The 22,552-nt window shown below is 39.1% G+C and overlaps 2 protein-coding genes across 2 annotated transcripts; one reads left to right on the top strand and one right to left on the bottom strand.

Moving 5' to 3' along the window:
* Nucleotides 1–478: 478 nt before the first annotated feature.
* On the bottom strand, nt 479–1,924 carry LOC106450229 (cytosolic sulfotransferase 18). The gene has a single exon (XM_013891879.3). It carries the CDS (start codon nt 1,821–1,823, stop codon nt 804–806), a length of 1,020 nt encoding a protein of 339 aa, XP_013747333.1. The 5' UTR covers nt 1,824–1,924; the 3' UTR covers nt 479–803.
* Nucleotides 1,925–10,463: 8,539 nt separating this feature from the next.
* Nucleotides 10,464–11,223, top strand: LOC106448902 (cytosolic sulfotransferase 18-like). Its single transcript, XM_013890727.2, has 2 exons — nt 10,464–11,085; nt 11,168–11,223. The coding sequence occupies exons 1-2, from the start codon at nt 10,464–10,466 to the stop codon at nt 11,221–11,223; spliced, it is 678 nt and encodes a 225-aa protein (XP_013746181.2).
* Nucleotides 11,224–22,552: the final 11,329 nt, after the last annotated feature.

Here is a 22,552-nt window from a genome sequence, read left to right as displayed (position 1 = left end):
TACCATATTTTGTGATTATTGTAAATCACTAATAAACCACTATCACCCATAAAGATATGTTTTCCGATGGTAGGGTAAAACAATCACCCTAAGCTGTTGTGTTGTTGTGTGTTGTTGTTTCTTGCAGTCACAACTGGAGATGCTATATAATGTCATAAAATGGATTGTCTGAGAGTGTTTTTGATTGTTTGGAGATTGAGACATATTAATTAAGGATCCTAAGACACTTCTTTATTAATATTTTTTATTTCAGTACTTGAATGGATTGAATTATCATGTTCACATGTTGTTGTGCTTGTTTTACATCTGGCGCTTGCAAAATAGTTAATTATGTACTGATGGGTTTTTGGGGTTTTCCTTGATTTATCCAGGTCCATTAGAATTTGGTTAGAAACAGAGGATGCTCTGTTTTGTTCTTCATGTATTTGTTGTATGTATCAGCTTTGATGTATGATCCTAATTGCTTGGCATAAGGACCTTTCTAAAAAACATTTAATCACATAGCTTTTATCTCTGAACGAACGGAGATGAAACTGAAACATAAATTGCAGTAGATCAAGACTTTGCACACATCAGCCAAAGATGATTGGCTAAGCAAGCAAATTCTTTTTTTCTAGATACAAATAATTCTTAACTTAATGCATATGTAGCCAAAGACGATTGGCTTCACAAACAAATTATTTTTCCTAGATACAATACTTATTCTTAAATTGATGCATATGGAAGCAAAATGAGAAAAGGGAGCCAACTTCTGTTGTAAAGAAGCATATAAAGGATCCATCATCGCTCGGTACAAGAACCGGTTACTTACCAAATTCAAGCAAACCGGTGCCCTTGAATTTCTCTTCCATCAATCCATCGATTCGAGCTACCATCTCTGGAGTCAGGTAGTTCTGCCAGTCTCCTACATTTCCCTTCCTGAAGTAGGCACTAGTCTTATATATACAAGGACGATCCTCTCGGTCTTTCTCCCCTTTGTTGGGTTCAAGATTCTTCAACGTCTCGAAACTGCAAAGACTCACAACTTTCTCAACAACCTCTTCCTTCTCTTCCTCAGCTGTGAATCCATAACCCATAAACTCAGCCAGTTTCTTCACATACGGCAAAGGATCAGATCTCATTTTCTCATACTTGAGGAACAAGATCTGATTTGGATTTTCTTGGTGAGCTTTCCAATACGACAAGACATGATCCAGATAAGGACCATAGCCGGAAAGACCTCGACAGAACATATCAAAAGACTCCTCAAGACTATTGAGAGGGCCATTGTCTACCTTTTGCTTTTGGAAGAAAGTCCACATGGAGATGAAAGTGTCTTTTGGGTCTCTCCAGATGTAAACCATCTTGCAACCTGACTTGGAAATCGACTCGGGTAATAACCCATGAGGCAGATGAGTGGCAAATAGAGTGTTCTCTTTGTCCTTTAGAACATCAATATCAGGGAAGAAAGGGAACTCCATCTCAATGAAAGGAACAAGCTCGTGAGGGTTACGTTTCAGGAGAGAGTTTGAGGAATCGTCGAAGCGAGAGCGGTTGGCTATAGCGGAAGTGAGAGCTTTGAGCCATGTGGTTCCTGTCTTTGGGTAGCTACAGACAAGGAAGTCAATGGGTCGCGCTTGGAAGAACTCTTGCGCGTGGAGACAGCCTTCAAGGAGAAGCTGAATAAACCAGTGACCACCGTATTCAATCAAGGGAGCTTTAGGTCTCCAGCCTTTCTCATGAGGAAACGTAGCGATCAGGTCTTGGTACCGTTTCTTATTCTTCCCAAACTCTGTCTCGGTCTGGTCGTGCATGGATGAGTTCGTGTCGATTGCTGACTCCATTGGAGATATAGAAAGAGGGTATGAGATGGTATTATTCTTTGTTTGGACAGATGAGATTGGGTTTTATAATGAAGCTACGTAACACTGTGTATGATTACGTATCATGGAGCAAGGGTATTCAACCACTAGCTTCCGTGAAATATTTTTGTCTTTGCTGTCAACTCATCGTATACGACCAATTACTCGACTATAAGCTTCCGTCAAAGACTTGTTGTCTTTGCTGTCAACACAACGTATCCGATCAACCACTCGACTAGAATCTTCCGTCAAAGACTTTTTGTCATTGCTTTCTAGTCATCGTATCCGATTTGAGACAAACTCATAACAGGAAACTAACTTATTTCATAATATTATTGAATTTCAATAGTTAAATACGAATAAAAATGAATATCTAACATTTTCTTTAATTTGCATGGAAAACTTTAAACATATAAACTGAAACAGCTGGAGTATCAAACACTAAAGAGAAACTAATTTACATGAAACAAAAAATGCTCGACGGTTCTTGGTCTTCGATAAGTTTTGGCAAAGGTGGAAAGGCAGAGATGAAGCCACGTTGAAACTTCTCCTCACCACACAAAATTTCAACGTCGAAATTTCTTGCATGGAGTTTGGATTCCTTACGGAAGCTCCTCGTTGATCGATGCCCTGACAATACTCAAGGTCGAAATTTCTTTGCATGGAGTTTAATGGTGAGACTTTCACCAGTCCCTTTTGATCTGAGATGTAGCCAATATGTCTTTTTAGTAATTATTTCTGGTGTCATCATTGTTACACTTTTACCATAGTTCATGACGGCCATCCGGGCTCAAGCTCCTAAAGCATGATTAGTGGGAGTTTTTAGGGTGGGGTTCTTAGCAGAATATAAGAAGCTCACGCTAATCATGCTGTTGCAAGACACTTCAGAGCCATATACAGTGTCAAGATTAAAATGATCTTTATCTTTTTGTATTGGGGTTTGACTTGGGTTTTGAAAGGTACGGGCTTTAAAATCACTTGTAAAATATTCAGCTTTGAGCCAATCAATATAATATAAAGTTAACAAAAAGATACTCATGAAGTACGGTGTACGCATAGTACACAATATAACATGGGAAAAACACATGCATTTTACAAATGTTTCAAATAGTATTCATAAGTTGTACTGATGCTGGTGACAAAAAAAAAAAGTTGTACTTGATGCTTGCGTTGTAAATTATAACAAACGGCGGCGCCTTAGCGTTGGAAGTGAGTGAAGTTACAGCGTATATGCGATGGGATACGCGTAGGACGGTATTTGTTGTCAAGCCACACAGCCGTTCCTTTTGCCTCCAAAATAGCCTGCTTTGTTAATCATATATAATAAGGATTCGAATCAGAAAACAATGAAAAATCTACAGAAGAACTTAAATAATAGCAACAATATTAACCTCTTGATTAGGAATTTTAAAAATGAACTGGTCAAAATAAATGCGCGCCACATATACGTTTGGCTGAATGAGTTTATTATTCAGTATATGAAGAGTATTTATACAAGAATACAAGTAGGGCTACTAGAACTAATAAGTATTTACAAAGAGATCCTTTAGTATAATCTATTTACTTAACATGCCCCCTCAAGATGGTGGTGCTGTAGTAACACCAATCTTGGACCTTGACACTTGAAAAGGAGCTCTTTGCAGTGGTTTCGTGAGACCATCGGCGAGTTGATCGTGCGTCGAAACATGAGTAACACGGAGGAGTCCGTGCTGGATCTGGCCACGGACGAAGTGGTAGTCGAGTGCAATGTGTTTCATACGTGTATGGAAGACCGGATTAGCACAGAGATAGGTCGCTCCAATGTTGTCGCAATACACGGTGGGAACTGTGTTGATTCGAAAACCAAGTTCTGTTAGCAGAGAAGCAATCCATCGAAGTTCGGAAGCGGTATTAGCAACAGCACGGTACTCTGCTTCCGTTGAAGAGCGCGCCACCCCTTTCTGCTTTTTCGAAGACCAGGAGATCGGCTGAGAACCGAGGAAGATAATGTAAGCATTTGTAGACACATAATCATCTGAGTCACCAGCCCAGTCCGAATCGGAGAACGCATGAAGAGTAGGGGAAGACTGTTTTCGAATGTAAATTCCATGATTCAGAGTTCCCGATAGATAGCGAAGAACACGCTTAGCTGCTTGCCAATGCTCCGTAGTTGGGCAATGCATGAATTGGGAAAGCTTGTTAACGGCATAAGACACATCAGGGCGAGTCAGGGCTAAGTACTGAAGACTTCCAACAATGCTGCGATATTCTTTTGGATCAGAGAGGGGTGAACCTGCTTTTAGCGTGAGCTTAGGATGAGCAGCAAGAGGAGTAGGAACAGGCTTAGTGTTGAGCATATTTGCTTTCACTAGAAGATCGGTAATGTACTTCCGTTGCTTGAGGTGGAGACCTTGTGGTGTTCTTATCGTTTCGATGCCGAGAAAGTAACTCAGATTTCCCATATCTTTTATAGAGAACCGAGTGGAGAGAGAGGTGATGACGTTTTGCACAGCACCAGAGTCATTTCCTGTCACCAGAATATCATCAACATAAACAAGTACATAGACCAGCTTCGAGTTTTGCTTATAGATAAAAAGAGATGTATCAGCTAACGAGTTCGTGAACCCAGACTGCAGGAGATAGTCTTTCAGTTCCGAGTACCAAGCACGGGGTGCTTGCTTCAAACCATAAAGAGCTTTCCGGAGCCGACATACGTGACCAGGCCGATCAGAGTCTGTGAAACCTGGAGGTTGCGACATGAAGACCTCCTCCTTTAGGTGACCCTGCAGAAAGGCAGTGTTGACATCTATTTGGCGAACAGGCCAGTCGTGGTTAACAGCCAGGCCAAGAACAATACGGATGGTGGTTGACTTGATGACCGGGCTGAAAGTATCCTCATAATCAATACCTTGCTGCTGATGATAACCTTTCGCAACTATGCGAGCTTTGTATCGATCAATGCTACCATCAGGGTTATACTTAATGGTAAACACCCAACGGCACCCAACAACATTCATCTTTGCAGAAACTTCAACTAAATCCCAAGTATAGTTCTCTGTAGTAGAGTTAAATTCTCTGGACATTGCATCACGCCAGTGCTTGTGTTTCATAGCCTGTTGCCAGGTAGAAGGGATCCAATGTGGATCAGATTGAAGGTTTGCAGTAAGATTGTACCGTGTGACTGGTTTGGTGATGTTGTTCCTCGAGCGTGTTGTCATGGAGTGTCGAGGGTTGACTTGCTGCGGCTGTGCGACAACAGGTTCAACAACTGTAGGCTCTGGAGGAGATGCATTAGAGTGAGCATCAGACGATGAGGACGTTGCTGGCGTTGGAGTCGCAACTGGAGATGGCATAGGGACCGCAGGTGTTGAATCGCAGCTCGTGGGTTCGGTGTTCATAGTCGCAGCCGGAGATTGTACGAGTGGCAGTGTTAAGGGGATAGTGGTAAATGGTGGGGACATATAGGGTTCTTGATGATCAGCGGGCTCACTGGGGGTTGGCTTGGTCATGGTAGGGAATGGATATTCAGTCTCATTGAACCGAACATGACGGGAGATATAAATGCGGCCAGAGGTAGGTTCAAGGCATTGATAAGCACTCTGAGACAAAGAATAGCCAACAAACAGACATGGCAGAGAGCGATCTTGGAGTTTGTTTGGGGCATAAGGGCGAAGCCATGGGAAACAGAGGCAGCCGAACGTGCGGAGCTTTTGATAGTTTGGTGGTGTTTGAAAAAGTTTCTGGAAAGGTGAGGTGTGTGAGAGGATATGTGTGGGTAAGCGATTGATTAAGAACACAGCTGTGGCAAAGGCAAAAGGCCAGTATATGAGAGGCATCTTGGCGGCTGAGAGAAGGGAGAGGCCAGTTTCAACTATATGGCGGTGCTTTCGCTCGGAAAGGCCATTGTGTTGGGGTGTATGGGGAGGTGTGGTGAGATGGGATATGCCATGATTAGCAAGGAACTGACGAAGGGCAATAAACTCCCCGCCATTGTCAGAATAAAGATTGCAGATTTTGTGTTTGAACTTGGTTTCAGCGATGGGTTTGAAGGTTTCGAAGATGGCTTTGACATCAGACTTTTTGGTGAGGGGAAAGAGCCATGTGTACCTAGTGAAGTGGTCAACTAGGACAAGATAGTAGCGATAATTTTGTGGTGATAAGATAGGAGATTGCCAGACATCTGTGAAGATATATTCAAGAGGATGAGAAGAGGCAATGGAACTTTGATGAAAAGGAAGTTTCTGAGTTTTATTAAGCAAACAATCGTTGCAAGGAGAAACAGAAGTAGAGTTTGTGAAACATGGTAAAGAGAATTGAGAAACAACAGCTTTTAAAATAGAAGAAGATGGGTGGCCGAGTCTCTTATGCCATTGAGCAAAGCTAGTTTTGGTGTTTGGGTAGGTAACATGGGAGGCTGTAGGCTGGGAAAGGGACACTGGCCACTCATACAAATCATTCTTCGTGCGACCTTGAAGCAACCGGACCCCCGTGCTGAGATCCTTCACCTGAAAGGAAGCAGGAAAGAATTCCACAGAGACTTGATTAGCATTGCAAAGACGATATACGGAAATCAGGTTTTTGTTTACACTTGGGACACATAAGATATCTTGAAGCTTAAGTGATTTCGAAAGTGCAGGAAGTGAAGCAGAACCGATATGAGAGATTTTCAAACCTGTACCGTCAGCAATGGCAACTTCATCAGCACCCGTGTATGGCTGATGTAAAGCGAGATTGTTCAAGTCGGAGGTGAGATGGTGGGTTGCACCACTGTCCAAGAGCCAAGCGTTTGGATTGTAGAGTGTGGTTTGCGCTGCATTAGCGCGAGGTTGCATTGTCATCTGGTGAGAACCGCCACCATGGAGCTGAGGACACCGTCGCGCACTATGTCCGAAGACACTGCAGATCTGACACTTCCCCTGATAACCGCGCGAGGTGTTCTGTTGCTGTGTTGAGGAAACCAATTGTTGCTGCTGCCAGGTTTGGTTTCCACGGTAGCCTCCACGGCGCGAGTTGTTGTTGTTGTAATTGCCACGGTTTTGATTGAAGGAGCCTCTGTGATTGGTGAAGTTTGCTGTAACGGGAGCAGGAGACACAGGAGAGACAATGCTTTGGAGTTTTGCTTCTTGATTAAGAAGCTTCTCATGGATCTCAGGTAGAGACGGAGGAGTTTCACGACCATCAATCTGATCAACAATGGTCTTGTACTCCTCTGGAAGACCATCGAGTACAAACTCAATTTGATCTTCATGATCAAGTGCCTTGCCAAGCAAGGCGAGTTCATCAAAACGAGTGGTAAGGCCTTGAAAATACTCGTTGATTGATTTGTTCCCTTTCTTCCAGTTCTGGATTTGTTGACGGATCTGCTTGACATGGGCTCTGCTCGGTTTTGCGTAGGTCATTGTAAGAGTTTGCCAAACTTCAGACGCAGTCGACGCAGTAGACAGGATGGGTTGGATCGTTGTGGTGATTGCTCCAAGCAAAGCACTGTAGATCAAGCGGTCTTGTCTTTTCCAGAGTGTGTATGCCGGATTGGTTGTGATGCCATCATCAGTGGTGATCGTCGCCGGAGGCACAATGATAGATCCCTCGATATGGTCATTTAGATCATAGCCATCAAGCAGAGCGTGGACTTGTCTACTCCACATCAGAAAGTTGGAGCTCGTAAGCTTTGTCACGTTTGTCATATTGACATTGAGGATGGAGGTAGTTGCTGAGACAGCAATGGTTTCAGTAGTTGATGCCGGCGAGTTTGCAGACATGGTGGGATGAGAGAAAAAAAAAAAATTTGAAAAAGAAGATGGCGGCTTTAGATTAGGTTTACTCAAGCTCTGATACCATATACGATTGGCTGAATGAGTTTATTATTCAGTATATGAAGAGTATTTATACAAGAATACAAGTAGGGCTACTAGAACTAATAAGTATTTACAAAGAGATCCTTTAGTATAATCTATTTACTTAACACCACAGATGTCCCCGTTATCCCCGTTTTCACCACAAACTTGCAACCACTCTGTTAAAAGAATTTCTATAAAACATTGACAAAATAATATGTGACAAATATTCAATGAGAAACGGGTCAAAATTTCACGTAGAGTGAAATGAACTTAATGGTTAAATCGGACACTGCCAACGCTTCACCAGAACAGGACACTTCTTCACAGTTGACACCGTTACTTTCCATAAATTCGTGTCGACCTTAGTATGATAATGTTTTAAAAAACAAAAACCGATAAGAATGAGATGTTTAGTAAGAACAGAGCTCAACTCTATACGATGATTTATCATAGTTTGAAGCAAAAATATTTGCTACCCAATTAAACTAACCGTGTTGGCAGTAGTTTGCGTAAACAGCATTGTTCACAACACCAAACTGATCCAATTCATAATCGCAATTACTTTAAGTTCAATCTCATGGAATCTACTCATTCTGCCAAACAAAAAATTTGGTGATGATATTCGGGTTCCTACAAATTTCAAGATTAGTTTGGCCTTGGCCTGAGATATGAAATTCAGAGAGATGTATGGCAGTATGTGTACTCATTTCGTCCTTTCTGTTCTACACAAGCATGACGTTTGAAGGTATTTTCGCCCCAAAGAGGTACCCCCCCCCCCCCCCCCCCCCCCCCACAACCCCCATATCCTTATATAATCTACAAATTGCATAAAACACGCTCAATTCAACACCTAGACTTCATGTGTCATCATAACAAATTTAGCAAAAAAATTCCCGATCGAAGTTTGAAGTGTGCATTTTGCTAATTCCACACTCGTTTTTTGGTCAGCATGATTCCACACTCTTATAACACCCGTTTTATCCTCTTAAGAAAACGGAAGAAAACACATTTAAAATTCACTATCTGAAATAAATTACATCAAAAAGTCTGAAAAAAAAGAATCACGATAATCTCAAAAACACCAAATCATACACATATTCATTTACTTGTTTGACTGACCTGAAAAAACGAGAAAGATAGGTAGATAACAAGACAGTTATTCAGTGAGGATGAAATGCTATACATGTATGTCCAAAGACTGTGACGTAGCACTTTGATCCGATAAGCTAGTTATGATATGAATAAACATCATGACACAATATGTCACACATAATAATCAATGTGCTGATAATACATAAGCTTGTTTATTCATCACGTATTTTCTTCGTACATACATATATAACATACTGACCGTCCATGGCTAATGGGTCTCCCACGTCTACTCACTTGGTCTGTTGGCCTCATCTTGTACGATGGTCGCTGTACGATGGTCGGTGCGATAATTTTTTTGGAAGTCTGAAAGTCTTATTTACTGACCATGCAATCACCACATGGTCTTCTTCCATGTTTTGGCTCACACACACAATATTATGAATTACTTTCCAATATGTCACACATTCTTTTACTATTATAGCTTAGGTACGTTTAACTTTGGAGTTCTATCTCGACAAATAACTGGAAAGATCAGTGCAATTTGGTGAGATAGGTAGCCAAATAATTCTATAAAAAAATTCAACATACACCATACACCAGAATGTTACAATTAACTCCCTTTCACCGAGCGCAACGAGGACGTTAGCCCTAGGATTGTAACCCATGTTATTGTGAGCCACACAAGACTACATACTCGTCTGGATTAGGTTCTGATATCACTTGTAACACCCCAACTGCATATGGCTATCGAATCTTCCATGCCCGCTCTGTCGGTCTGTGGATCCCATCCCGTCTGACAGTCGATGCGTTAATTTTTCGAAATCCTGAAAATTTGTTTATTGATCAACATGACATTTATCCGTATTTTGCTTCATTCACTCAGTATCGAAGATGACTTTCCAATAGGTCATTTATCTTTCTACTATTCTAGATTAAGCATACATAATTTTGGTGTTCTTTCTGAACAAATGACTGATAAGATAAATATACTTTGGAAACATACGTAGAAATTTAAATTATTCTACTGAGTTTTTCACCGCATGTTACAATATATTTAAGGATATAATAAGTATGCATAGTACATAATTTTTTCCATGTACAGTACTTTCGTATTCTTCTCATATACGTCGACGCTACAATTAAAATACATAGTTATTCCCTGTACTCTCCTAACTAATGCATGATAAAAAAAATGCTTCCTTATATCCACGCAATCTACACACAAAATGTCTGATAGTGCAAAGAAAGGATTTTTCCGAATATACATTGCTACTCCATCCCTCGGGCTCCTGCCGAGAATAGATCATCAACCTTAGTGTTGTGTTGTTGCCTAAAAGAGAACTTGGTGAGTCGGTGTCAAGTGTATACCATGAAAAACTATCTCCCATGCATGATGCATCAAAACCTTTTTCTAACTAAAGCACTAAAAACTGTAACGACCTTGTTTAATCAAACTGGCTTTGTTTTCTTTCATTAATTAACCTTTAAGAAAACAAAGCTATACACATGTTTATTTATTGTGTGTCGTCTCTGCATGTGTGCTCATGTGCTGCATATATAATTTTATATAGAGACCAAAGCTGTAATCAACGCTGTCATCACCATCTTCATTCCTACCAATTGCCTCTTCTCTAGCTTCTCTCTTAGAAACTCTCCTAAAAATTATCACCTCCCCTTCTGATATTTGTCCTCAAATCATCATTCTTTATCTCCAATGGGTTTATTAACTGTAACCGACACTACCTTACCGAAACAGGAAGAGACCGTGACAGAATCAATTACAGAATTCGAGAGGAATCAAAAACGGTACCAAGAACTCATCGCCACCTTTCCTCACGAGAAAGGCTGGAGACCAAAAAATCCCTTGATCAAGTACGGTGGTCACTGGCTGATAAAGCCTCGCATTGAAGGCTGCCTTTACGCGCAAGAGTTCTTCCAAGCACGACCTAGTGACTTACTCCTCTGCAGCTATCCAAAGACAGGTACCACTTGGCTCAAAGCCCTCATTTTCGCAATCTCCAATCGGTCTCGCTTCAACGATTCAACAAACCCTCTCTTAAAACGTAATCCTCACGAGCTTGTTCCTTATATTGAGATCGAATTCGCTTTCTTCCTTCACATTGATGTTATCAATAACAAAGAGAACACTCTGTTTGCCACTCATCTCCCGCACGGATTATTACCCGAGTCGGTTTCAAGATCTAGTTGTACAATGGTTTACATCTGGAGAGACCCTAAAGACACTTTCGTCTCCATGTGGATTTTCTATAAGAAGCAAAAGACACAGGATGGCCCTCTCAATAGTCTTGAGGAGTCTTTTGATATGTTTTGTCGAGGTTTATCTAGCAACGGTCCTTATCTTTTTTTTTTTTTGATAAAAGATATTCTATTTAAAGCATAAGAGTGCAAATGTTACAGGCTACTACCAGTGGGCCAACAGACCCAAAAGCATGAAACAAGATAGAACATTATAGAACCCAATCTCAACTGAGGAGAGTGAAAGAGACCGGTAATCAGTTCGTAGGAGAGTTAGAGAACCACATTTGGAGTAGAGCTGAAGCCTGAGCTGGTTGAGCGGATCGGAGAGAGGCGATTCTTCGTCTGATGGTGTGATCTATCTCAGAGATGATGGAGGTTGAAGATCGGAAAGAATGTCTATGTAGTCTGCTGTTTCTCTCCGTCCAGATGGTGTATAGAGAGGCTTGCCAAGCGAGGAGGAGAAGTGTTCGGTGTATTTTTGTCCCTTTGAACGCCTGGAGCTGTTGCAGCTGTGCTTCCCAATCACGCCTGGGCGTGAAGCCACATCGGAGAGCAAGCGGCGACCAAATAGCCCAAGAGTAGTCACACTCAAAATAGATATGCGATCTTGATTCAGCGTAGGTGTTACAGAGCAGACAGCGACTGTCCGTTTGCAGTCCCCATTGGAGCATACAGTCGCGAGTAGGGCAGCGGTCTAGTACCATGAGCCAAGTTCTGATTTTGTGTTTTGGGATACCACTCCCGAACCACACCAGTTTGTGCCACGGAACAGTGGGGCATTCATCTCTCAGTGCATCATAAATCAAGCGGGTAGAGTAGGAGGACATAGGCGTACCTTGTGGGCACCAGTCCCTCTTGTCTACTGAGTCAGTTAGCTGGAGCGAAGTGAGGAATGCGTAGATGAGTACTTGCTTTTCAGATCTCGCCGGTGGGAGAACCCAGTGGTCTGTCACCCATAATTCAGCTAAGGTCGTAGAGTAGGGGATTCCCACCGTCATGCAAGATTCCCCCTCCAAGAACTTCCTGATATTTCCAAATGGTGACCAATGAGAAGTCCAAAAGTAAGTTGTTTCCCCATTACCCACAAGATGCTTGATCCAGTTGTAGGCTGTATCTCTGAGAAGTAGAAGCTTGTTGGCTAACCAGGAGTTTTTCTGCTTTGTGTTAATGACCCAGAAGTTATTGAGGTTGCCCTCCAAAACTTCAGTTATGTACCACCGAGACCAAATTGATTCCTGCTTGAAAAAGAGTATCCAAATCAGTTTAAGTACAAAAGCCAAATTCCAAGTGGAGATCTTCCTAAGCCCAAGCCCGCCTTCCTGCTTAGGTGTAGTGACCTTCATCCACGCGACTTTTGCTGCATTGGCACCATCCGTTTTGCCTTTCCATAGAAACTTACTGCAGAGCGAGTCAATCTCATCAACGCAAGCTTGGGGGAGAATGAAAGCACATGACCAGAGATTTATAATTCCAGCTATCACCGTGGAGAGTAGCTGAAGTCTGCCTGCCATCGAGAGTGATCTCACTGTCCAGCTGTGGAGTTTTGTCTTGATTGATTGAATAAGCGGAGCACAGTGGAGCATGGATAACTTCTTAGTGCAGAGGGGGACCCACCTAGGTATCTTACCGGCAGCACGCCTTCAGTGAGACCCGTTGCGGCTTTGAGCTGCGTTAGTTCATGAGGCTTCAGCCCTGCTGCGAAGAGAGACGTCTTATCGATGCTCACTGCAAGGCCTGATCGAGCTTCAAAGTCGTTTAGGATCTCTAGAATATTAGTGACTGAGCGTGGAGAGCCATCTGAGAAGATGAGGAGATCATCTGCAAAGGAAAGGTGAGTTAATTCCGTTCTTTTACATTTAGAGTGATAATAAAATTTCCCCTCCTTGGCCGACTTATTCAATAAGTGAGACAAGCAATTCATTGCTAGCACGAAGAGATATGGAGATAAGGGATCTCCTTGCCGAAGTCCGCGAGTACCCTTGAAGTATCCGTAAGAGGAACCATTGAATCCAAGGGAAAAAGAAGCAGAACAGACGCAAGCCTCGATCCAGCGGATCATCAGATCCGGAACATCAATGCTCCTAAGACATTGGAAGATGAACCCCCAGCGGATGGTGTCGAAGGCTTTAGCAATGTCTACTTTGATGGTAACTCTCTTGGGCCCTCCTTCCTTGTGGTAACCTTGAACAATTTCCGAGGCTAGGATCGTATTTTCAATGAGCAGGCGCCCCTGAACGAATGCTGTCTGATTAGGGAGAATGACTTCTGGCAGAATGATCTTTAGGCGCTTGACCAGCAATTTAGATATTGTCTTGTACGTGGTGTTGCAGCAGCTGATAGGTCTATAATCCGTGATTGCTGAAGCTCCTGGTCGTTTTGGGACCAAGGTAAGAATCGTTGCATTTGTGGAGGAGGGCAGAAACCCGGTTTCAAAGAACTTGCGTATGGAGACCACAGTCTCCTCTCCTACAACTGGCCAAGCGGATTTGAAGAACGCAGAGGTAAAACCATCTGGTCCCGGTGACTTGTTAGGGTTTAGCTTGAGGATTGTCTTTGCAATTTCTGTAGTATCAGGGAGAGAAGATAGTAGGGTCTGTTGAACGGGGGAGCACCTGAAAGGCAGCAACTCTAGGAACCAATGAAAGGGGGATGATAGAGGAGGGAGATGAACAGGGGAGAGAATGCTCTGAAAGTGTGCAAGTGCAATCTCACAAAGTTCAATCGAGTCCGTGACAAGTAGGCCACATGGAAGCTGAAGAGAGCGGATCGAGTTGTAGGAGTTCCTTGCTGCAGCCACTCTCATGAAGAACAAAGTGTTTTGGTCTCCAAGTCGCAGCCAGTTGATCCTCGACTTCTGCTTGAAGAACGCTTCCTCTACCCCTCGCAAAAAGGTCCAGTGAGTAATCAGATCCTTTTCTGCTTGGAAGTTTCCTTCATTCGGTTGATTTAGACATTGAACCTGCACATCTTTTAACAAACTGTTAGTAGAAATAACTCTCTTTTGGATATCTGAAAATTTGTCTCTCGCAAGTGTTTTCATCACTCTCTTTAATCCTTTTATTTTAAAACCCAGGGTCGAAAGATCAGTCGCTACGCTTCCACTCTGAAACCAGGCAGTCTCAACCACTTGCAAAAAGGATGGGTGTTGGGGTAGGAAGTTTTGGAATTTGAAAGGCTTGGTACCAGCATGGGGAAGGGGACAGGCTAGGTCTATAAGACAGGGAGAATGATCAGAGAACTCATGGGCGAGGAAAGAAGCCACACTGTTAGGGAAGGATTCCAGCCACACACTGTTTATCAAAGCCCGGTCTAGTTTTTTAGTAACAGGGGCTGAAGGGTTCTTGTTTGTCCATGTGTTAGCACAGCCTTGGAATCTAAGATCAGAGACACCAAGCTGGTTGAGGTTATCTTTCAGCTCGAGCATATCAGTGGAAAGGTGGTCTACTGTAGGTGATGAATGCCCTTGGTAGTGAGTAATCTGATTGAGATCACCACCTATCAACCACTTTTTATTCTCCAGGAACAAGGTGGTTTGTATTTCAAAAAGCTCTTCCCATAATGTTGTTCTTTCCTCTCTTGTGTTTGCAGCGTACACAGCCGTAAAAGTAAAGTTGTTGTCGCCTGGGAGGGAGACATTACAAGTCATCGACTGGCGCGATTGATGTAGCACGTCAACAACAGCAGGGAACTTCCAGATGATAACAATCCTACCATCAAAGTCAGTGTCATGGTTTGAGACATGATTCCAACCCGGGCAGAGAACTTTTAGGATAGAAGAGAGATTGGGTTCTTTAATGTGAGTTTCCAAAAGGGCACCCATTAAGGGTTTATGGGTAGCTAGCCATTGAACAAAAGGTCTATGCTTGTCCGTCTCATTAATACCGCGGACATTCCAAAAAAATATATTAGTACACATGATTAAGCAAGGGTTTGAGTCACCCCAGAAGGAGCAGACTCGGGTAAAAGGTCAAAAGAAGAGGATACGGGAGTTGAAAATTTGGGGGATGATGGGGTTATGGTTTGGGTTTGGATGGGGGAGGGTTCAGTGTTTGAGGAAGGAGGAAGCAGCGCGGAGAGAGGAGGGGGTTGAGTGGGATGATGGGTGGGAGTATCTGATGGGAGAGAACAGAAGGGGTTTAGGGAAAGGATTGAAGGCTTTTTAGTGGGTAAGAGGTTGTTTGAGATAATGATGGGTCTATCTTTGAAGACTGCCGGGAGGGCAAGGACAGAGGCTTCAGCAGATGAGAAATCCATGTCAGAACAATCAATGATAGTTTCTTTGGTGGGACATGGCGAATCGATTTCCATGGAAGGAGGATCAATTTCAGTTTCAGGTTGGAGAGAAGAGACGGCAGGAGTAGAGGGAAGAGAAACGGGAGGATTTTGGCTACGATCAGAGGAAGTAGGAACGGGTGTGGGACCAGACTGTGAGTTAGAGGTGGGGATGGGGATTTTGGCTAGAGGTGGGGTGGTTTGGGAATCAACTGCGGTTGGTAGTTTCCTTCTGTTTACCAGAGTCCAGTCTTGAGGGCCTTTACGACAGTTATTCATGAGGTGACCCATAGAACGACAGGAGAAGCAAAACTTAGTAGAGGGGTTGGCCTTTTTAGGAGGGTGAGAGGATGATGAGGGTTTAGCGTTAGGGTTTTTGGATGGGGGATTCTGTTTGGGAGTGGGGGCAGCAGGAGGGGGGAGGAGAGGGCAGTGACGTTGGATATGACCTACTTCTTTGCAATGCGCACAGGAGGGGGGCACCCAAGGGTATTCAACATCTACAGTGACAAAAGTTCCATTGGACCTTCCTACTTCCACTTGAGAAGGGAGTGAAATGGTAGTATCAATCTCCACTTTGACATGGGCAGTACTGATGCTTGTCAGACATAGCGTCCAATCATCAGTTTCTCTTGGGTCACCTATTTGGCCAGCTATATGGCTTAACCCAGCATCATACATAAGGTCAAAGGGGACACCTTTTAGGTGAGCCCATAGTTGAATTCTTTGGAGTGATGGAGAGTAGTCTTCCGGGTGCTCAGACCGCTGAGATACGTAGAACATGGAGGTGTCTACATACCAGTATCTTTTTTGCAGCACCTTCTCCCTTATGAACTCATTTTGTAGTCTTACTAGAACAGAGTTTGACTGGGGCAGCATATGTATCTCAAGATGCTTTCCTTTGCCCCACAAGTAGTTGAGAACATTTTGAATGAGACTATATGCCGGAACTCTACCAAAGAATCGACAGACAAGGAAATCCTTGTGTAGTTCAGCCCCTTTAGTATACACTTCATCAGGGATGATAACACGGGGGATGCCTGACGGAGAAAAGTTTTGGGGAGATAATCGTCGGAGAAAGCGATTAATGGTAGCTTTGGTTTTTGCTGCATAGGTAGTTTGGGAGGATGAGGCAGTGGTGGGGGGGGACAGGGGGAGCAGGAGGGGTTATAGTGGTGGGGAGTTTGGGGGGAAGAGGAGTAGGAAGGGTTACCGGGACAGTAAGGGAAAAAAGAGGGTTAACAGTTTTCAACGAACCTTGGGGTACTGTAGATGAATCAGATCTAGGGTTTTCAACTCCACAAAAGAGAATTGAGGAAAAAGCAGCCAGAAGTTGGGCCGCAGAAGAGGTAGTAGATGGCAGAGAACCAAAGACAGGGGACTCTGCAGTGCCCAACGACAGAGAAGAAGTAATTGGAACAGGGGGAACAGTGGAAATGAGGGGGAGTGGAGAGAAAGTGCGACGTTTTGGGGGTTTTTGGCCACCAGAGAGAGGAGAAGGGAGAGGGGGAAATTGGAGAGGGTCGGGAGGGTCAGGGGGATCGGGCTGGGGCGGCGAATGGCTGAGATTGCCAGCCGGAGTCGGAGGTTTCAGAGGGGGAGCAAGCGCTACAGTCAACCAGGGGTTTTCCATTTTTCTTTTTAAAAAAAGGATTTATGGGTTATGGATTCACAGCTGAGGAAGACAAGGAAGGGATTGTTGATAAAGTTGTGAATCTTTGTAGTTTCGATACGTTGAAGAATCTTGAATCCAACCAAGGGGAGAAGAATATGGAGATCCGTCCTTCTAGTTTTGCGAATAGTGCGTTTTTCAGGAAGGGTGAGATCGGAGATTGGCAGAACTACCTGACTCCGGAGATGGCAGCTCGAATCGATGGATTGATGGTAGAGAAATTGAAGGGTTCCGGTTTGCTTGAATGGTATGTAACCGGTTCTTGTTCCGAGTGGTGATGATGGATCCATTATATTGTTTCTTATACAACAGAAGTTGACTCCTTTTCTCATTTTAATTTCACGTGTTTGTAGGTTTTGTTTTAGTTTTTGGTTTTTGCTTTTGTAAAAACCATTTTTTATCCAATCAAGTTTTTAACTATTATTTTTTATTTTTGTAAAAACCATTTCACTTGCCAATCAAGTTTTTAAACAAATAGATTCCCTAAAATTCAGGAAAACTATTTTTTTCAAAATTTCAACCAGTTTGTGAAGAAAAGCAAAAACCAACTTTTGTGGGTTTTCAATACAAAAACAAATTTTTTTTATTTTATATAAAATACTATATTTTAATTAATTAATAATTAAGTAAATAATGTTTTCATAAAGATAAAATTTCCATACAATTTTTTTATCATTTAATATTAATGTAAAATATTTATGTGTTTCATATATGTAAATAAATATAGATAATTTCAGTATTAGTTGTAACCAATTACTTATCAATATCTATAAATAAATTATTGAATAATTTTATTATACATACTAAACAACAACTAAAAATTATAAATTTAAAAAAAATTATTAATACAATATATGGAGAAAGATATGAAGGACCGTCCTTGTAGCTATGCTAATAGTGCGTATTTCAGGAAGGGTGAGGTCGGAGATTGGCAGAACTACCCGACTCTGGAGATGGCAGCTCGAATAGATGGATTGGTGGTAGAGAAATTGAAGGGTTCTGGTTTGCTTGAATGGTAAGTAACCGGTTCTTGTTCAGAGCGATGATGGATCCTTATTTGCTTGTTTACAACAGAAGTCTCCTTTCCCCATTTTAATTCCACGTGTTAAGTTAAGAATAAATCTTGTTTCTCGTTTTGATTCGCTATGTGTGAATCTGAATTGGCTTCTTAAATTTGTCGTGAACTTTCCGCTTTGAGCTTATTCCTTTTGTTGATCTATGCTTTATCTTAATTTACACTCAAATCGTAAACTGATTAAATCCCCTATATATTTGAGAAACATTACAACATTTTTTTGTAGCTGCATGTCATCACTAGAATGATTCTTAGAATCTTTAGAAAAATAGGTTGATCCATCTAAATATATAATAAACTTTTTATTAAGCTAACCATAAATACATTCTTAATGTACTTAATTATTTCCATAAATAAAATTACGGAATTACATAATATGGCTAAAATATATATGACAATTAATGACTTTGAATAATAAAGATTTGATAAAAATAAGTGTATGTTATATTATATTTTTTTAATTTTAAACTATTAAAATAAATTAAACAATCATAGTAACCATTTAATAAAAATTAAAAAATTTCTTTATATGTTGTATTTGGTATTTTTAAAAACGAGTATAAATTACTAAAATCATTAAAAGTTTCACATTCAAATTTTGTGATCTATGGTTTAAACTTTTTGTTATGACATGATACAAATAATTAAAAAATCATATAAGTTGAAAGTCTCATTTAATAATTATTAAAATTAAATATATATAAAAATATATATGTATATGTATATTAAATTATATGTCATATAAGAAAATAAATAAATATCTTAATTTTGAAATTTACTTTTAACAATTTTTTTTGAAAAAATATTGACAAATTAATTTTTAAAAATATTATAAATTACATAAACTATTAATCCCACAGTAAAATTTTGTTATCAGTAATTTAAATTTTTTGCTATAACAGATACAAATGATAAAAAAACATGAGCAAAAGCATAATTTAATAAATATTAATATTAAAATATACTATATATATATGTTACTATCATTTAAATTTAATTATATACCATATCAAATAGAAAAATAATATTCTTTTAGATTAATAAAATTTATTTATATGTTCGCACCAACTTAATTATATAGGTAATAGTTACTGACTTTTTAATTATTAAATATATTTTTATTATTTCATAATAGGTTAGAAACATATAATATATAAAATAATTTATATATGTAACGTTCATTCCGCGCGAGGCGCGGATCTTAGCCTAGTATCAAATATTTGATCAAATTCCAATAATAAAGATGTGGACTGGTCCAGAATATTTACTAAAATTTGACCTAGAAAATAGTACATTTTTAGGTGGGGCTTATTCCCAAGTCACGTGCCTAGCTTGACGCTCCAACCGACTAATTTCCTAAGGGCAACATTATCAATACGTCCCCAAATGAAAGTCCCCAAATGAATAGTACAAGGACTCATAAGGACTCACCTCATCCGTCCTTTATTTAGGGACTTTTCCTCTTCTTTTTTCCTCGGTCCTGATGTTTTGTGGTCCTTCTCCTCTTTAGGAACCCTTAAGGAACTGACTGATAATGTTGGCCTAAGAATCTGTTTATTGACGCCAGATAGACCAATGATATATTTGAGATGGTAAGTTTTGAATACAGGACATTTACCACTTTTTTTTTAAATCCGTCGTACCGCTCCACATTGATTGTGTGGTTTGCCCAGCCTTATTTAGTCTGGCGATAGTGCATGTGGCTGATTTGATCTCTTTTCCCATGCATGGTCTACCATTTGAACTTTCTAATAATTTCGTAACTTTTTCCATCTGCCCGAAACAATTGTTTCAAAACTTTCACTTACAAACTTTTTTTTTTTGACTAAATTTTCACTTACTTAATCAACTCCCTTAATTTACTGTAATCTATTATTTATGAACCCCCAGGTTCTCTGTTTAAATTGTATCCAGCTGTGTGATGTTTGATCATAGCAGGTTTTTGATCGCTTTTTAACTTCTAGATCACTTAAAACTACGAGTATGATTTTTAACAACTTACTAGATATTGACTGCGCACCCACGGTATATTGGTTCTTATATTTTATATATTGATATTTGTTTTTATTAATTAGTGTTATATATTTTAGATTAGTCGTAATATAACAAATTGTATTCAAAATACCTGAAATGAATCGGGTAATATGATTATTTGGTACAAATATCCGAACCCGTTTCATATACATTTGTTATTTAGATATTTTTAGGTTCCTATACATCATAACCAAACTCATCTAGACCCAGAAGAACCTAACTCAAAACCCACATATAAATTATGATATTCAAGCGTAGCCTAATTTCAAAAAACAAAAAAAAAACAATATCCGAAAAGAACAATCCGTACCTAAATGGATAGCAAATGTTCATTCCTAACTAATTTTATAAACTAATAAAAATGATTTTTTCTATGTGTTTGCCTAAATTAAATAAAATATAAAGAGATTTTTGTTGAGTAAAATAATTATATGGAGTGAAAAATTAAGTGACAATAAATGTAATATTTTTTTATTGTTTTGATTTAAGTTATTATTTTATTCACAAATACATATCTTTGAATTATGTTTTTGGTTACGTAATCTTACACCGAATTGAAACTAAAAAAACGTTTTAGTAAAACAAACTAAACTGAACGTTTAACCATATCCAAAACCTAGTTGTTTTACAATTTTGATTTTATAATTGACACAAAGGTATTGTTGATTAACTAATAAATAAAAATCTGCACTATTATTATGGTAATATAATTAATGATGTGATGTATTGCCAAGATAATATAATTAATGAAATTGTTAAACAGAGTGAAACATGGAAAATAATTAATGTAATTATATTAATAAAATTACTAAAAAAACAATATATTTCTTTTTTATACTAATTTATGTATTTTCAAACAGTTCTCATTTATATTTAGGGATGTCAAAATGAGCTGACTCGCTCAACTAAGCTCAGCTCATAGTGAGCTCGGGTCTTTCGTGAGTTAGCTCAGCTCATTTATTATATGAGCTTTCGTATGTAAACTCGAACTTAGATCATCTAGATCATGAGTTAAATGAGCTAACTCGCGTTCAGATATAAAAAATAAAAATTATATATATATATATATTTAATAAATAATATTTATAATTTAATTTAAATTTTAAATATTAAAAAACTAAAACATTAATATTAATACTGAATAAAACCAAAACCTAATAATAAATAAAATAAAAGCTAAATTAGTGATCCAAAAATGTATTCCACATAAAAGTCTTAAGATGATTCATTCAAAGTATTCTTCTATTCAAATCATAAAGATATATATTCCGCATGAAAGTCTTAAAATTTTAATTCTTGTTGTTAAAAATAACATTTTAATTGTAAAGACATATGATATGAAGATTGATATCAATATTCTTTTACATTATATATATATATATATATATATATATATATATATATATATATATATATATATATATTAAAACTTTTTGATTTACATTTTAATTTCATAAGATAAATATGATTAATATGGAAATTATCTTTTCTTACATAAGAAAAACAGAAGTCATCCACACACACACATATATATATATATATATATATATTAAACGACTAAGCTCATGAGTTAGCTCGTGTTAGTTAAAGATCGTTTATATAACTCGTGTTCTAATTTCAGCTCGATATTAAGCTCATTTATTAAATGAGCCTAAAAAATAGAGTTCATACTCATGAAAAATTGAGCTGAGCTGAGCCTAGCCATCTTATTGCTATCCATGTTTCCAGATAGTATTAAAAATTACTTGAATTTTAATAACATGGATGATTTTTGATCCAAATTTATGATGTTTTTGATCGCTTTGTAACTTCTAAAATTTGATCGTTTTTAACTTTTTCCATGATCCCAAAACATTTGTTTCAAAATTTTCTCTTATTAAACTTTTATCTCTTTAGGTGTGGGTCATAATTCTTTTCAATCTCAGATATTTAGCACACCTTAAAAACAAATAAAATAAATTTTATAACTTCACAAAATACATAAAATATTAAAAATATTATTTGTTTAAAACAAAAATAATGCTGCGTGCTATAGTAGGAAATTAAGAACATAAACATAATATTTGGAACATATATTTTAATTAAAATATTTGTGAATTATATAGTTCATTTTTGGTAAATAAAAATATATAAAAATGGAGATTGTTGAGATACGTATATGTTAGGTGAGATTAGTTGTGCATTTTTCTATTTCTGAAATAAATGAAAATGGAGATTAGAAAAATATATAAGAAGAGAGATTAGTTGAAATATGTATATGTTAGGTGAGATTCGTTATGCACTAAAATGAGATATGAATATGTTAAACGAGGTTAGTTGTGCATCTTTCTATTTCCAAAATGCTCTTAGTGTATATAATCAATTATTAGGTGAGATTATAAACAACAAAAGCGAATTATGCAGATTTACAGAGAAAATCATTCGTAAGATCTTCGGCAAGGAGTAAAGAGTACCGTCAGACATTGATCTCACAAGACGGTTCAGGATGATG

The sequence above is a fragment of the Brassica napus genome, chromosome A9 (assembly GCF_020379485.1).
Source record: "Brassica napus cultivar Da-Ae chromosome A9, Da-Ae, whole genome shotgun sequence".
Taxonomy (NCBI): domain Eukaryota; kingdom Viridiplantae; phylum Streptophyta; class Magnoliopsida; order Brassicales; family Brassicaceae; genus Brassica; species Brassica napus.
Note: the sequence above shows the minus strand (reverse complement) of the source record. Positions and strands in the feature narration are given on the sequence as shown.